General features: G+C 39.5%; 2 protein-coding genes across 2 annotated transcripts in view; both read left to right on the forward strand.

Moving 5' to 3' along the window:
- mtmr2 (myotubularin related protein 2) overlaps window positions 1–18,417 on the forward strand; it is a 91,712-nt gene that overhangs the window by 47,288 nt on the left and 26,007 nt on the right. The gene's annotated exons all lie outside the window — the stretch shown is intronic.
- On the forward strand, window positions 4,870–18,106 carry nlgn3b (neuroligin 3b). Its single transcript, XM_033978907.2, has 6 exons — window positions 4,870–5,508; window positions 7,588–7,644; window positions 8,686–8,835; window positions 9,653–9,838; window positions 12,965–13,754; window positions 15,217–18,106. The coding sequence occupies exons 1-6, from the start codon at window positions 5,025–5,027 to the stop codon at window positions 16,010–16,012; spliced, it is 2,463 nt and encodes an 820-aa protein (XP_033834798.1). The 5' UTR covers window positions 4,870–5,024; the 3' UTR covers window positions 16,013–18,106.

Below are 18,417 nucleotides of genomic sequence, written 5' to 3' on the forward strand. Positions count from 1 at the left end.
CCAAGGTGGACATAACCTGAGGCTATAGGCAGAGTGATATGTAAACAAAATTTATATTTTTCCTCAAGTCTTAATTTTTTCAATTCAATTTGATTTGTTTAAAAATATAAATAAAAATGTCTTTCTGTAATGATTTCAGGAACAGAAACAAAGCATACTTTTAATCAGGGCCACTGAAAACATAACATTATCCAATTTCTTTCTCTGATCATATTGATATTGATTATCACTGAATCAGTCAATCAAGCAACATGCTTCATAACTAGAAGGATGCAGGTTCAATTTCCAAGTCCATTAGGGTCATAGGCCGTAGGAATGCAGATGAGATACCAAATCAGTGTCTGGATAAAATAATGGTGAAATACACATTTAAATGGTTTCCAAAACCTTTTATTTAGGTTAGATGTTAAAATCTAAAATTGGTTGATACTTCCACTGATCAGTTGTTGGATGTAGCTGTGATGGCTACTGGATCAAAAAACGCACACATTCAAGTAAAGTTAAAGATTAGACAAATACTAACAGCATCCACATACATTCACTTAGACCATGTGTTTCTGTGTACAAAACATTTCAGTTTATAAAATGAGTATTCAAAGGAATTGGAAAGAGAAGTCTTTCATTAAACTGTTTTGTTGCTGGTTTACTGTCCTCAGTTGTCTTCAAGAAAATAATGCCGCTAAGCATGAAATCCTATGTGCACCCATGTCTGCGGAAGCTGTGGGATCGCTCCCCTAATCAAGCTGATTCAGCACCCACATCGAGGAGACCCAGTCCATGTCTGTAAAGAGCTGAAGTGGAGTGCTAATTAACCACTCTCTTTTGAAATGGACTTTTTTGGGTATACATACCTGATATTGACCTGTATGAGGGTCATAGTGGTGGTTTAATTTAAGAGTAAATAAGATAAAATCACTTGTTTAACTTTTCCTAATTAATTACCATCCTTTAATGGCATTTTGAAATGGCCTACAGTTTTGTGAGTTGTCTCCACTATATCAATATGCACCATCCCTCATAAACTTATGAGATTCTCATGCCACCAAACATGACAGAGAAGAAACTACATAAATGAAAACCTTTTGCTTTGTCAGCAGCTCCAGAACAATATCTTCCTTTCCTGCTGAACAAAGCTTAACTTGGCTACAATGAACTTGTAACGTTTACATGTGAAGGTTGTTTTTCACAGCAACAATGAGAACCATCCCTCTCCAGAGCAGGGGTCCAAGCACTCCACAGAGACCATCCTGCCACTCAAACAAGTGCTCACAGTCGTGACCAGGGTGCATGGTACCTGTGCTCTGCCATCCAAGCAGCTTGTTAGTGCATGTAGAGCGTCAGGCGATGCGATGGCTCCGCGGCACTGCGGTTTGGGGAGCAGCCCTAATTGTGACGTGACAACTGCTCTGACTAATTAATAGCAGCTCTATCTTATAGGCTGCAATTACAAGGGGCTCATATTTAAATAGAAAAATTACTACTCTGTAGCCACTGGGGAGGCGTTTGGATAATGGAAGTTTTCTTTCATGCCAAGGTCCCTCTAAAAGCTCGGGCTGTGCCATGAGGCGTGATGTGTTCGCAGTCCTTTGTTAATTGAGCAAATAAGGCTGCTCGCATGCATTCAGTCCCCTTGCTGGCTGCACACTTGGAGAATAAAGCCACTTGTTTGTGAGCTGGTGGCGATGCTTTGAGCACAAAGGGTGTGAGCATACAGCGTGTGCTGTCCGGGGTTAAGGTGTTTAGTTAATGGTTTCTAAATTGGGATTTTGTCGGTGGTTCAGACTGAATTTAATGCACTGGCGTATCCCAGTGGTTGCCTAGTAACGCGCTGGCAGTGGGCGCCGTGCGGATCTCTGTGGTGGGCGCTCCATTAAAACCGATGGCGCTCCTGACCTTGGCGTCGTGAATGCGCAAAGCACACAGACTGTGCAAAGCAGCAGATAAGAGTAAAGATCTGTGTGATAGTGAAACCTCAGAGATATCGCGCGCACCTGCCGTGAGGATCGAAAGTGACGGGCATGCGATGGAGCAAATGTGGACACGGAGCGCGTATGGTCTTCAGTAAAAGCAGGTGAGTTAACCTAATCATTCTGTTTATACCGTGGGACAAATCTCTGCAGATTGATCACAGGCACCAGGGCTAAATCTAACACTTAGAGACACTACTGTAAAGATAGCGCCCCGTTTTATGTGTTGCTTTTGTGGGATCGCTGTTTTTCCTCATTCCCTTTATTATCCCACCGTCCTAGACCCAAATTAAAGAGGCATCTGTGGTAACGTGAAGTAGCGCATACATGGGCTCCGCTACAGCAGTTTGTCGATGCTATCTGGGCTGTGGCTTGCATTTCTCTTTGAGACTCGGTCACATTTGCATCCACTTTGAGATCATTTCTGGTGTGTTTGCATGCTACCTGTAATCTGTTCTTTGTTACTGTATTCCTATAATAGACTGATATGGGGATCCCACGTCCACTGCTGGGATCAGACGAATTACAAGGACACGGGAGCCCAGTGCTGTAGTGTGACATGCAGACGCACTCTCTAATGCTCTCATGTTAAGGGCCCCCAGGCAAGCACAGCCAATCGATAAGATGTTGTCCCAGAGATTTTTATTAGTGCTGAATTAGTGCTGAATTGTGTGCCTGTCAATGCTGCAGCTTTGTAGTTAGTGATGCTCAGTATATAGCATGATAATATGGATACACATTTTACTTGCTTCCAATCTTTCATATCATAATTGAACTAAGTGTTGGACATTCCCTTGGGACAGACAGTGAAACACATTGTTAAATCTCAGTTCTTCCAGATACAGACACTTGCAGACATTGCACGCACTGCCAGGCTAAAGTACCCCAAAAGTTGCAGTTTATCATGGAGGCTCTCTTCAATTATGTGCCCCATTTGGTACAAGCCATAAAGCTTTTATCCACATCTGTCCCTGAGCAGAGCGTATAAGGAGAAAAAGCCGTGCTCTAGCCCAGTGCACACAGTTCATACAGTTACACCAACACACTTAAAGGATAAGGTCAGGTTCTGGTTTAACAGCCTGCATCAGTCAAAACCACATCTTTAGTGGGAGCAGCAACAATAGTAATGTTCATCTAGACTGACCCCAAGTGTGTTGCGACATAACAAATTCATGTGCATTTTAAAATGGAAAAAGCTACCCATTTTAAGAATTCATATCACCTCTTTGATCTTCAGAAGTCCAGGCACATTTTTGTATTTTTTTATCCCCCATTCTGACAGGGTTGCTTGTTAAGGCCAGGGAGAGCATAACCAAATGTGACCAGCGATGTCCACCACACAGCTTGCATCTGGTTAATTTGATTTTTGGAACAATTTCATTGCACATTTTAAGAACAGGGGGAAATTCTCCCTTTAAAACACTAAAGCTTGATGATCTATTACCAGTGTCAGTTCCAAACCGGTGGATATGCTCCTATCTCCAGAAAAATATGTTGTTGTTTTTGTTTTTTTTCTTGGGAGCTGTTTGCCATTGTCATAATAGAAAGACAGCAGGAAAGGCCCCTCCTACATTTCAGTGGAAATTTTCCCAAGTGTTAATTAATGAAGACAGTGGTGCAGCATTTGTTAAATTAACTTTAGTCTCATTCCAATCTGAGATGTTGAAGAACCAATGTGCTCTACTCTTGTGCTGAAATAAATAGCCAGAAATGCGCCCCCCTTGGATACAAACCATTCTCTTAAGAGGCAATTCTTTGGCAATGCTCTAGGCACCACTCGTCAATAAATCTGATTAGGTTAACAAGCTTGTTTTGCTTTGTTCATTGATGGCCCGAGCTAGAGAAAGTGAGACTGCAGACGTCAAGTGGTACCTGCGAATACAATGTGTGTTACATAGTGGTTAATTGGAAAGAAAACGCAATCTAGTTTGCTCAGTGTTCTCCATGGGTGAGCTCACATCTGATGCTTTATTTGGAATCATTTAACTGTGCATGATTAGGGGAAGAGATATTTGCGTTTACCAAAGCAAGGGCATCTAACGGAGCGGAAAGAGGAAAAACATTGGGGGTGAAAATGTATTAACAGGTGGCAGCCGATGAGAAAGACAAGAGTTTTATCAGTTGGATAATGCAATAGATAGATAGGATTTCTCTTTTGCCCTAAGGAAATTGTGCAATGTTTAAGGACACTTTGCCTGTTCATCTGCTGAAAAGAGGAATGGTGCAGCAAATTCAAACTTTTTTTATCCTAAATGTACTCAAAAAAGCCTTTCTACAATTAACCTGCAATTACACTAGTTTATGATGCAAATGTTGTTCCCTTAGACCCACTTGTTCATTATGTATTCTCTTTAGACAACAAGCTCTTTAACTACAATAGCAAAAGACTCTGCACATTTATAATGGGCAGTTTATGTAATAGTAGATTGTACTTTGGAGCACAATTAACTGTCATTTCTAGGGAGGTCCCCTTTTATCTGGCTTATGCATATTAAAGCTGGTTTTGCATAAGAGGAAAAATAGTCACCAAACCCTTTTATCTTAAGATGCTTTCAAATTCACTACTACATCATAGCATTACGCTCCCTTTAGAAAGTTGACTTTAAAAATGAAAAAACAATTAGCATCAGCATTATAATGATTATGCTGTGAATTGTGTTACTTAGTAATTAATCTACAGTCACGTGATTCTGAGGTACTCCACAGAAAATATTTGTCTTTCCAAATGTCCCGTCTTAATTTTAAAATTGAGATCTAAACTTAAGAATAATGTAGTGATCAGACTCATTTGAAATCATAACATTTGCAATGTTATGACAATGTTCACTTAAAAATGTTTGATGTTGATGTTGATATTATTATTATTTTATTTTATTTTTTTTCCTTTTAGATCTGGACTTACTGCAATGAAAAGGGATCAGCGAACAGCCTCTTTGGATTTGATAAAGGATATATCTGGTGATGCGTGTGTGATCAGACCCGTGCAGAGCGGTTAAGTGGAGACTACCGTTGTGAGTGTGTTTTGTGTCGTCTGAGGGCGCCATATTGGCCCTGACCATGTGGCTGGCTTCATTTCGAGATCACCTGTTGCCTGCACACCTGCCCCAGCACCAGCATGGGACAGTGACGATTACCCACTGCGCCCTCTTATGGTGGATACTGTGCTCCTGCTGGTCCTTCACCAAGGCCACGAGCCAAAAGTTCTACCCTACCGTGACCACTCAGTTTGGGAAGCTGAGGGGACTTAGGGTCCCAGTGCCCAGTGAAGTGCTCCGGCCTGTTGATCAGTATCTAGGAGTCCCATATGCTGCTCCACCTATCGGCGAGAAGCGCTTTATGCCCCCAGAGCAGCCCTCATCCTGGTCAGGAATCAGGAACGCCACACACTTCATGCCAGTCTGTCCCCAAAACATCCACAACACTGTCCCAGAGATCATGATGCCGATATGGTTCACCTACAACCTGGACATCGTGGCCACCTACATCCAGGACCAGAGTGAGGACTGTCTGTATCTCAACATCTATGCGCCCACAGAGGACGGTGAGTGGCTAATGGAACTATCACTGTTTAATATGTTTCAGGAACATCCTCATACCTCATAAGTCTGGGCCTTAGGGGAAAAGTGAAATGGATTTTGATATGTGTTGTTTTGCTTAGACATTGCAATGTTGAGATAAATTTAGAATTTACTTGGTGATTGGATAATGGAGAGGAGAGGCTTTTTTAATTCAAGGTAGATAATGCTACATGTATCTACTCATCATACTCAAATGTAGTAGACATTGCCAGATAATTTTGCATATACTCTACTGTTCAACATGTTTTCTTACTCTAAATTCCTATCTTTAAGACCCAGACTTATGACATCATAGTACCGTAATCAAATGCACTGGAACTACAACTGAAAAGGTCATCTCTGTTTTCACACATCTTCACCTCATTCATAACCCTACGCACAACAATCTGCTAATGAATAATGATTAAAACGTGGTCGTCTTAGTAACTACTGATACTCAAAGTCTCAGCTTCAGCATCTAGAGGAAATATTGCTGAGGTAAGGTGTTGGTGAACTATCGGTGCATGTAAACTAAGACATAATTTAGTGCTTTTAAAGTGATGAGACCAGCATATCGGCCTGTCACTTTTTCTATATCAAAGTTAATTATAAGCAATTACTCATTTAGTTGGTAATACTGTGTGCCACAGTGTTTTATGTTTCCTGCTACAAATCCCATATTATAATTCTTTCATGTTTTATTAAGTCGAGGTGATTTTTACAGTGTGTCTGCTGGGGGCCAATTAGCAGGGTACGAGTCACGGCCTGTCTATTGTCTTAGATTCTACTTACCTTGCATTTCAGGATATATTTTGGGATTAATAAGGAGCAGAAAACACTGATATGGTGATAAAAAAAGGGGAGATACATGCCAGCGTTCTTGTATTTATTAAAAAGGGGGTGAAGTGAATCAGCAAGAGAACATTTTGCATGTCTGGGGAGATTAGCGCTGCCATGTTAATCTGGTGTGGTGACAAACATCTCTCTGAAAACCAGGTTACCTCAGTGCACCGATTACGCACACTTTCTGAAGATGTATTACCCCTTCATCACAGCTCAGTGTCAGAATAAAAGACTTAAAGAGCTCAAACTTGCACAGATCCTTTATTTGTAGGGGCTGCTCTGTGGTGCCATAGCAACAACACATAAACAGAGAAGAGAAAAGGCCAAAATGGTCTTTTATACGAAAGTGGTGCCTGCATTTGTACTAGTGTTGTCATGATACTAAAATTTCAAGCTAGATTTCGATACTAAGGAATAGATTTGTTACTCAGAACCAGTTCCGATACCACAATGATACTAAAAACACCCTTTATTCATTTTCAACATTAAAGCATAGTACTTTCTTTTATATTTCCATGTGGTCTTGTATCTGTGTAATCTCTCAGGCATCCAGATATGTTCCATAGACATACACTACGTGGTCTTATATTCCGATGCAACTCAAGATTACTCTAAAGCTATTAAGAAAAGGTTCATTTCTGTCCTGTGAATGGCACTGTTTTTAGTACCAATACCTGCTCAAATGATGCATTAATATCACATTATACATTTATTATATTTTTCATCATGCCACTTTGTTTTATAAGTTGCACATACAAAGAAAAAATATTATCTATTTTTAGAAGAAGTACAACATTGTTAGGTGGAAGGAAAGAAATCTTGTCCTCCCTTTTATTGAGCTGCACATTAAGAAAACATAACTGAATAGATACTAATCATTTTGTCAATCCATTTTCTTACACTGTATACACATATTTGAACAAACACCAATAGCTCTTGAGTGTGCACTGGAAAATAAGCAGTTACACACTTAATAAATAAATTAAACCAAAAAAGATTCATTACTCCAGTCAAAGTAAAGACAGATAAATCAATATAACGGCACGGATGATAAACCAATTAAAGGTGACTCCCCCTCACTGTCTACTCATAACGATCTTTGTGGTGTCTCTTTCACAACACATTTTTCATAATTTCTTGTTTATTTTTCCAATCTGTAATTTTAAATGGACAGTTAACCAATTTGTGTGTTTTCTTTTCTTTTCATTCATCTGCAACAGGACCACACAAGAAAAAGGGGCCAGCTTTCGCACATGCAGAAACACATATATCTGAAGGTATTTGGAGATTACTTTTTGGATTTTTCATAACTTTTATTTACATTTAAGTAGTTTTTTAATAGAAATAATAGGGCTGCATAACATATGTCTATCAAAAATCCCAATTTGAGTTGCAGTTATTTAAATAATAAAATGTTCTCTGCAACGAACAAAATATCCTGTCTTTTTATAGAATCTTTTTTTTTTTTTGTACCTGTAGTTTAGACCTCTGCAGACATTTTAGCATTGTTGAATTTGTTTATCAGTTCACATTTCCTGGAGTTGTTTACAGTGTGCACTCTGAACAGAATCCTTTCTAAAAAATAAGTAGCAAAATCTAATCATAATCACAATGCTTAAAATAGCAAATAGATTTAGATAGATGATTTTTTTCAAAAATCATGTGGTCCTTGCTACAAGACATAATGCAATGTGTATCTAAACTTAATCATACATATAATTTCATCTATTATGTTCAAATAATCATCTTGTGTAAATAGGCCTATATGTTACAGTAATAAAAGTTTTTCTCCAAGTCCAATTCTTACACTTCCAATGCTTGTTCAGTGAGAATCAGCTTCACACATAGTTTATCTATACGAGGATGTGAGGAGTTGATTTGGACTGCCAAATGTCTCAGCATCGTCAGCACCATCTTAAACCCCACCTATCAGTTGAAATCTGAAGTTTCTGCACTTCAAATTTTATCCGTATATTCATTCATATATTTATCATGAAGAACACAGATACCAGATATGGTGAGCAACAACACAGGCTACTGCATCACTTTAATGGAGTGTAAAAATAGACATCTACCCATTTATTCTGCCACCGAGTACATCCCTCGCTCTTCCATTGTATCTTTACAGCTTTAAAACCACAAGCCTGCTTCACCTCTGGCTGTAAGGTATTCTTGTAAAAAAAAACAGCCCCATATACTTTACACAGGGGACATAAACTTTTGTGCTTTATTAATTCCCCATTTCATTTCTGTGGCCGCTGCTGTTGTTTGCTCAGCTCGTCTGCCTGTGTCACTGTGTGTGTGTGTTGACGTTGCAGATATAAGGGACTCGGAAGCACGGCCTGTGATGGTGTACATTCACGGAGGGTCCTATATGGAGGGCACAGGCAACATGATGGATGGGAGCGTCCTGGCCAGCTACGGGAACGTTGTGGTCGTCACGCTCAACTACCGGATCGGCATATTAGGTGATGCTACTGTGTCCCTGTGTGCTATCTTTTAACGGTGCTTCAAATGGGGCTTTTAGGGAGGAGATAAAATATAATCGCCATTAATTGCCACTTGTTTTTCCCTCCAAGGGGCTCATAAAAAGATTCTTGAAAGAAATATGGCTCAGTTCAATATAGGTAAAAGAGGTAGACCATCTTCAGAGCATTGTGTTGTTATGATTTGCATATTGATGTCATCCCCTCAATGAAAAGTCACGTAGCACAGTCTGTCCTTGTTGTGCATACTCCCTAAAACAGCAAATTATATTCTTTCACACATTATTTATCTAATCTATACAGTACTGGCTATTGTTATTTCGAAAATAAAACTAATCTGGTAAAAAAAAAGATACAGAGTGCAGAAAGCAAGGTCAAGTCCACTTTGCTTCTCCTCTCATTAAGGATTCTGAAGCGATACCTTGTTAGAATGAGACTAGGCAAGGGAATACAATCAAACTGAGCACCTGTGACCTGCGTATTTATACGAAATTCATCAACAAGCAAAGGTTTTTCCATTTATACATGAATGTCCTGCTTGTTGTGAAAAGGTTGTATAATAGAAAGTTCCCTATGGGCCACAATGCTGCTGCTGCTGCTACTGCATTGAAGCTGTTACAAGGACAGAAGTTGTCAGCACACCATGGGAGATAACCAGATTTTGCACCTGAGGACGAATCGTGTCAGTTAATTCAGATGTCCTGCCGGGCTACAACTCTAGATCAAAGTAGTGGCAGCGGACTACAGATCTTCAGCTCACTGTATGTCGCCTTTCATTGTGTGTGTGTGTGTACCCCAGGTTTCCTCAGTACGGGAGACCAGGCAGCTAAAGGCAATTACGGACTCCTGGACCAGATTCAAGCCCTGCGCTGGATCAGTAAAAACATTGGTTATTTCGGAGGAGACCCCAATCGTATAACAGTGTTTGGGTCTGGGATTGGAGCATCCTGTGTCAGTCTGCTAACATTGTCACATCACTCTGAAGGTAAGGCCAAAATGCTGCTTATATCACTGTAGCAACAACAGATTTATAAGATGATTCGCAAATTACGTACATTCTCTGTCAGGTAAGGTAACTGTAACTGCACTATAATAAGTAGATTGCACTATTGGTCATTGATATAATCTTGTCTTTTATCTATCTAGTATTTTAGCAAAAATATATACATTTTAAAGAGAGTTCTGTCCATTTTTTCTTGGCTTCCTAAATATTTTGTACTATTGCAAGATGGGCTAATTAAATCCCACCCAAGAGGCCAATAACACTGAAATACTTTTACTGGCTCTCTCTTGGAGTGGATGGACATTACAACAAATACTGCTGAACTACAAGAGTCTAGTTCTGGGCACTATTTCTACTACTACAAATAAGACCCCACAAGGGAACAGTAAAAGTAACTGGTTCTTTCTCAATGTGAATTTTGGTGCTAAGATTAAAGTATTTATTCCCAAACTAATGCACCAATGTCATTTAAATAAAGAGTTCACTGTCCAAAAAGTGTCCTTAACCTTTGTACTCAAATGTATTAAGCTCTGCATAGTCATCTGCAGATTCTCACTTTTTAATAGAAAGTTAATAAATCCACATTATTTTTAGTATGTGTTATGAAACTGCCTTTAAACTTGGGGAAAGACGACCTCAAAGCTGCATAGTTTCATATAGGTAGGTGGTGCATTGGGAATTGGGGCTCTCATCTTATAGTGTATTGCCCTACTTTACTTATTGATATAGAACACAAAATCACAGCCAGAGCAGAAAGCATGTGCTGTATCAATGGCTGTCCGTGCGTGCGGCTTCATCTTTTGAGCGTATTTGGTATTTGATGATGCCCTCACTCGGTACAAAGACCTCAGGGTGTCTTTGAAGTTGGTTGGCTCACTCTCTGCCCTAAAAATGTAAAATAAATGACAGAGAAGTGGGGAGAAAGTGACACCGCCCTACGTTTTTTAAACCAAATGTCTGATATGCCTTAACCCAAGCTGAAGAGTGCAGAGCAATGTTGATACTAGCACTTCACAGAGGGGGAGTGCAGCATAAACAATACAACTAAGAAATGTGTTATTTACTCTTACAACACAGAGTGGCCTGTGCATATGGCACTATCAAGACAAGGGTTTTGAACACACAATACCGAAATACTAAATCAACAAGTATTGAAATGCTAAATACTCATTTAAACAAGTATTGGTACATAAATGGTGTAAGGCCATATTAAAGAAACAGTTATTATTGTGTGAAAATGATGTTCTATTATTTAAATTGAATTATCATGTGGTATTGAAATTGGTATCAGCTTCACAAACCTTTTCCTCAGTATCCAAATTAAATATTTCTTAGCATTATAAAATAGTATTCTTAAATCACACTAAATCCAAAATACGGCCATTACAGGTAAATATTTACTGTTTACCTTATAAAAATATTTCAAATGCATACCAAAATCATTTTCAATGCTAAGGATTAGGCTCAATATGTTCTGATGTAATTTCCAACACAAAAATAGTACTTTCTGTATGTTACAATGTGGTCTAATTCTAATCAATCATTCTAAAATTATTCAGTAAAAATATATTTCTTGTCATGTTTATGTGATTTTTTTTTAGTATTGGTCCCTCTTAAAATGGATATCTCATTTTGATACTAGTTTTAGCATCTTTTAGTATCCTATTTTTGATGTTTTAAACTACACTAGTCTGTAGGCATTTTGGAGTGTCTTAGGCTAACGTGGTCTCGTATATTATTTAGTGCTTGATGATTTCAGAATGATGCTGTTTTTTCCCAAAATTGGACTGCTCTTGACTCCTTCTTACTGTAGAGAAATATGCAATCTGCATTAACAATTTAGTGTGAGTATGTGCAATGCTTGTTTTAGAGGTTTGTTACTAAAACAAGGCTGCAAATTGATCCCTATTCGGCACACGCATTTTATATCTAGTGATTCATTCTTGGCTCTCAAATCCAATAAGCGGATCAAGCAAAAACAGCCCATATTTTGTCACTTTTTATCATTAAACTAACAAAGGGAGAGGCCAACATCCCATTAGCTGCTCATTCGCTCTCCAGACTGCATTACAGACCGGCTTTGCCACAACCAAAGCAGTTGGCAGCTCTTCCCTAATGTATATTCAAAATCCATCACGTGTTGGCTAAAATTAGTGCAGAGCAAACTTTGGATTGAGTTCAGATTTTCAATGAGAGGAGAGCTGTCTCGCTGTATGTTATGATAAGACAAGCATGACTTCATTTGGAATGGGGTATCTAAAGCTATCGGGTAATTAGTTGTTATCTCATGAACTGAAATGTTCAGATTGCCCCCATTTTGGCTCATTGGTAAGAAAGATTGGTTTGAAGGGAGAGAGAAAAACATGGTATTTCCAAACTGACCAGCCGTGTATGTTGTACGACAATGTTGTGGTTGTTGCCTTTGGGTGTTGCCACAGTGAAAAATGTGTCTCCATTAGTACAGTTAGTCCTACTGTTAGATTTTATCTTTAAATGGCTTTCCTTACCCCGTGCTTTTATCTGAAATACACTGCCTTATGACCCGCTCTGATATTTCTATAAATGAAAAAACTAAAATCAATAACAGGACTATTGAGGTGATCAGTAAGTCAATGGTAATGTGTGACAGCCCGTGAAACTGCAAGTGGAATTATTATTGACTAGGTATAATCGTCATGGCTTTGCAATTTATAATAAACTTTATAATAGTAAAATACTGTTGTTGTTTAAACATTTACATACGATAGGTCTACAGTAAATAACAAAATATCACCTTTAGTTTTCAAACATGTTCTGAAATGCATGGGATATTTGTATTAGTTTATCAGTTAATATTTCAGCCTTTTCTCAGTTGTGAATGCTTCTGGACAATAGAAAATTGTGCCGTCCCAAAATGCCTTTATTTCACGTAAAAGAACAATTTATAATAAATGCTTGCAGACTTGATATTTAGCACTAAGCACAACTATTATTAGTTAACATAAGCACAATCCTTAGTCTAACTATATTGTAGTCTGGTGGTGGCTATGTGCCCTTGGCGTTAAATACACTGAACACATTCCTAACAACCACCAACATCTGTTTTCTGTCCTGTGTGTTCTGTCCCAGGGCTTTTCCACCGTGCCATCATCCAAAGCGGCTCTGCCCTGTCCAGCTGGGCCGTCAACTACCAGCCGGTCAAGTACACGCGCATGCTAGCTGAGAGAGTGGGCTGCAACGTCCTGGATACCGTGGATATGGTGTCATGCCTGCAGAAGAAAAGTGCTAAAGAGTTGGTGGAGCAGGACATCCAGCCGGCCCGATACCGTGTGGCTTTTGGTCCGGTCATCGACGGAGACGTGATCCCTGACGACCCCGAGATCCTGATGGAACAGGGCGAGTTTCTGAACTACGACATCATGCTGGGGGTGAACCAGGGCGAAGGACTCCGATTCGTGGAGAATGTGATGGACTTGGAGGATGGAGTGTCTGGGAGTGATTTTGACTTTGCCGTATCCGACTTCGTGGACAGCTTGTACGGGTATCCTGAAGGTAAAGACACGCTAAGAGAGACTATTAAATTCATGTACACAGATTGGGCAGATAAGGACAACCCTGAGACCAGGAGGAAGACTCTGGTGGCCCTCTTCACCGATCATCAATGGGTGGAGCCTTCAGTGGTGACAGCCGATCTCCACGCTCGCTACGGTTCACCCACTTACTTCTACGCGTTTTACCACCACTGTCAGAGCCTGATGAAGCCTGTGTGGTCAGACTCAGCTCATGGAGACGAGGTGCCCTATGTGTTTGGCATCCCCATGGTCGGCCCCACTGACCTGTTCCCCTGCAACTTTTCCAGGAATGACATCATGCTGAGCGCTGTGGTCATGACATACTGGACCAACTTCGCCAAGAGCGGGTGGGTGAAATGTAGTGATAAGAAATCACAAGTACAAGTATTATTTCTTCTCTACTAAAATTTGTAATTGTTTGCGCTTTATAGTTTTTATGATTTTGTATGTGCTGTATGGGATTTTTACAGTCATAAAAATGTAAACATTTAATGTTTACACACAATGGTTTCAGCTTGACTCTAAGAACTGCTTTTACAATATACCTGCACTGGGGCAAGGCACATTTTACTTGAAGAAAAAGAATCGGGTTCAGTCCCCTTAATTATATTCAATTATAGGTAAAATGTATTTCAAATAATGTGCAGGAGACATACACTTAATTAACCACAGAGTATGAGTAATTGGTTTCTTCCATCTCTGAGTAAAACACATTGTTGGCTTTGAGATACATTCTGGCCTAAAAATGGCTTCTTTATTGGCATTTTAAATCTAACCTGGCCAGAGCAGCCTTCTTCCTGTCAAGCTGTCCCACCTCAGATGTACCCTCCTTTTATTGCCCTGATTAAAAGACTACAAGACTCGACCCAAAGCCCTGCTCCTAATTAAGAGCAGTCTGAACTGTCACGGCCTTATTCTCTCTCTTCTCCCTCTAGTTCACACAGAAAGTGGTGCTCTAGGCTCATGTAATTAGTTCACTTTATGAAACTTCTTAAACATAAAAAGTCTATAAATTGGGTTTATTATAAAGGCACAAACACATCTGAGGTGTACAGTGTTTTTAATGGCCACACTTGGCCTCACTGTAACATCTCCCTAAATCTGTACTGTGCTATTTTGGTGTCATTGCATTTTAGCCCTTTCAAGCCACTAAAAATGTATCTTTATGGTAATACATTTAATTTAATAGACAGCATAAATTCTTAGATTAATATTAACACCGGGTTAAATGCATCGACTTTTAGGGGCAGCCCTGCTGCCATTTACAAGGATTTACATAAAATTTAAAAGGCTTGGAAACTATATGACACTTTGCATAAGCTATTAAAAGGGATTTTGGTCCTTTCTGAGCAATTTGCACAAGGCTGCTGTGTAATTTATAGTGAAACATTAATTTTTAATGTTAAATTTAAAAGATGTATCAAATCAAATTAATACAGAGATTAAATTTTCAACAGTTGAAATTAACACAATATAAACCATTAGTAATGTTTACCTGGCTATAGTTAATGTTGTGCCTACATGAGAGAGTACATGATTTAAAACATCAAGGTCTACTTTAGGTTCTACTTTTCCTAATAATACAAACTATTGCTTTGGCATCTACCTTTTGATTGCATAAGAGAGGTTATTGTCCAACACAAAAGTGTTCAAAGTCAAACGCTGGGTCACTATTCTGTGAAAGAGACATGTTGACCCTTGAGGAAATACTGTGCTGTTATTACATTATTTTCTCATACCACTGCTATTATTTTCACTCACCTATATTGTACACATCTTTATCTTTGTTGTTTTTGTTGTCTTTTGCAGGGATCCTAATAAACCTGTTCCCCAGGACACCAAGTTCATCCACACCAAGGCCAACCGCTTTGAGGAGGTAGCCTGGTCTAAGTATGACCCATACGATCAGCTGTACTTACACATCGGTTTAAAACCTCGCATTCGGGACCACTACCGAGCTACTAAGGTGGCCTTCTGGAAACACCTGGTCCCTCACCTGTACAACCTCCACGACATGTTCCACTACTCCTCCACCACCACCAAAGTCACCCCACTCGATCCTACCCAGTCCAACGGTAAGAGGGCTGGGGTCACAGGGCGTCCCCCAGTGTCCACGGCCCATAACGCAGACGGCAGCAGAGAGATGGGCCCGCTGATCATGCCCAACCCCAGAGATTACTCCACAGAGCTGAGTGTCACTATTGCAGTTGGAGCGTCCCTACTTTTCCTCAACGTTCTTGCATTCGCCGCCCTCTACTACCGCAAGGACAAGCGCAGCCGGCAGGATACGTCCCAGCAGCCCAGCCCTCAGCGGGACAGCAAGGGAAACAACGTGAGCCACACCAATACAGTGGATGAGACCCTATCGTCCCAACAGAGAAACCAGTGTGAAGCCCTGCACAACCCAATCCATGTGTCTCCCAGCCTGGACTATTCTTTGGGACAACGGCGTTCCCCGGATGACATACCACTGATGACACCCAATAATATCACTATGATCCCCAACTCACTCATGGGCCTCTCCAGTATGAGCCCCTACAGCACGTTCCCCGCTGGGTACAGCTCCGCGGGCCTGCCCAGTACCCACTCCACCACACGGGTATAACCGGGGCGTAACTGCTCTGGTTCATGTGCGGGTGATATCACAAGAGCATGTATGTAGTTGTTGTTCCTGCTCTCTCCACATAAAGAACAAAGCGCCTAATTATAACGTAATAATTGTGCACCCAAGGGATTGGTGAATTTTAAGTAGATTTTAGCAGTAAAAATCTTTACTTGGAACCTTGTCACGTTTGATAAATCAGTATTAAACATTAAGTTATTAATATCAGTGCTCTTACAATTAGGGTCAGGGTTACTGCACTACATACAATGATGAACAAGGAAATAAAATTAGATGTAAAACACTCTCTTGTATCTAGGGTGACCATGTGTCCCTCTTTTCATTGTCCTGCACAGCCACATGCCCCTGCTCCACGTCCCACTTATTTAGAGAAAGACCTTTTGGGTGTCCTAGCATTCAGAGTTGCAATATGTTGACATCTATTGTTATTCCGAACTCCTTCTGTGCATTACAGTTGATAAAACCGTGTGGTGTTATTGCAGTTATTATCTATGAGCTTAAATTTTCCATCCTACCATGTTTTCTATCATTTGAGGTGATCTCCCTACTTGTCCTGCAATTAGAAAATCTGTAGTATAAACTCCTACATAATACTAATATATAAACTGTGACTTTCAGGCTGCATTCACACTTCCACAGACTTTACCAGAACTGGGACTAGACTCAGACTAAACCAGGACTAGACCTGGACTTAGGAGTAAACCAAGATGAGTGTGAACATAGCCTCAGTCAATCTAAATCAAATCAAAGGCCTGTCTTGTTATTTTAAGCAATAAAACCATGTTGCCTATGCCTGTGTTTGGGCATTGTGTTGCATGTAGCTTGTCCAGTCCAGAGAGAAGAATTCTACATGAAAATTGTGAAAAGTTGCCACAAAATGAGTAACATGAGTAGCAATATAACAAAAATGGTGTAAAAATTGTATAATTGGGTGTAATTATGCCAAATTAAGGGTGCGAATAGTCCATTTAAGTAATGATGGAACAACAACTATACGGATGTTTTTGGTCCCACACAGGTAAACCAGATTTGCTGGCATATAGACTGTGACGTAGATGTCCACATGTAAAGCTGTATTTAGGATGTGTACGTCAATAGGGTATCTGTATGTCTTTTACCAAATGTCCGACATCTGGCCTTTGCTCTGTCATGATAGGAAGTCTTAACTGCGATCATTTTATATAATAATCATGTACTTGAGGCAGTGAAAAAGATTGAAAAAGTGCATTTCATCTTTGGCTTTTTTGGGACTTTAACAATAGCAAGAACTTAGTATAATGTTTCTACAGTTGGATTTGTATGGAGAGCTTTTTCTTACTCTGTGATATCTATTTTGATCCCTTGCAGTGTGTGGGGCAAAGTGACATTACATTTCATTGATAGAACGAGATGAGGGACTCGCAGGATTATTATTATCAAGCTATTTTATACATATTTCTCATGATACATTGCTTACTATAATTAAAATGTATTTTTACTGTAATTACTTTCAAATGCCTTGTAACTTGCTCATATAGGGACATACCATAGAAGTACACCAGACCTGGGTTTGGTGCTTAAAAGTGCGCTACAAACTTGTAAATTATAGGCATCATTTAAAGTTACCCATTGAGTTCTGCATATGTAGTGTTGTGTACTCTATTGTAGTCTATTTGAGTATGATTGATATACTTTGTTTTTTAAGTGTCTTTGTTTAATTTGGAGACATTTATAGGACTATAACTTCTGCTTCACTATAAGAAACTTGCTTCTAAATGTGTTCTTAACTCATTCTTTTGGCTTGGCTTGTTTGTACAGAATAAACCTAGAGCAACATTTGATTTGTTGTTTGTTTACAAAATAATGTAAGGTCTTTTGGGAAAGCTAACTGTAACTACATAGTAATTGTATGTACTCCGAAGCTCAGTTACTCACATTTAAAAGGAGTTTTAGTAACGCATAAGTGCTCCTTGGACACGTGGTCTGGACCCTGTATGCATTGGCTAAAAGCAGAATGGACCGAAAGGACATTGAAGTTTATTTGACTCATAATGTTGTTTAATCAAAATGAAACAAATATTAAAAGATTTTTGGAACTAAATGCTCTAAGTTTTCAAAAATTATTCTTCAGTAAATGTTTAGATTGTAATTCAGCATTCACACTCACCAAGAGATTACATCACCTAATTTAAAGGTCTTAAAGAAGCATTATGTAACTTTTCTGGTGGAAAATCTGCCAACTGCTTGTCTCTATGGAAATGTTATTGTTTTGCCTGAAATGTTATACAGTATGGCATTGAACTTATCTATCATTTTGGAGATAAACAGGTAATGTTGTCGGGCCAAGTTACAGCTCAGATCTGTGGAGAGATGACCTTGCTCAGAATAAGAATGCATGTACTGAAAAA

The sequence above is a fragment of the Periophthalmus magnuspinnatus genome, chromosome 14, assembly GCF_009829125.3.
Source record: "Periophthalmus magnuspinnatus isolate fPerMag1 chromosome 14, fPerMag1.2.pri, whole genome shotgun sequence".
In the NCBI taxonomy this organism is placed as follows: Eukaryota; Metazoa; Chordata; class Actinopteri; order Gobiiformes; family Gobiidae; genus Periophthalmus; species Periophthalmus magnuspinnatus.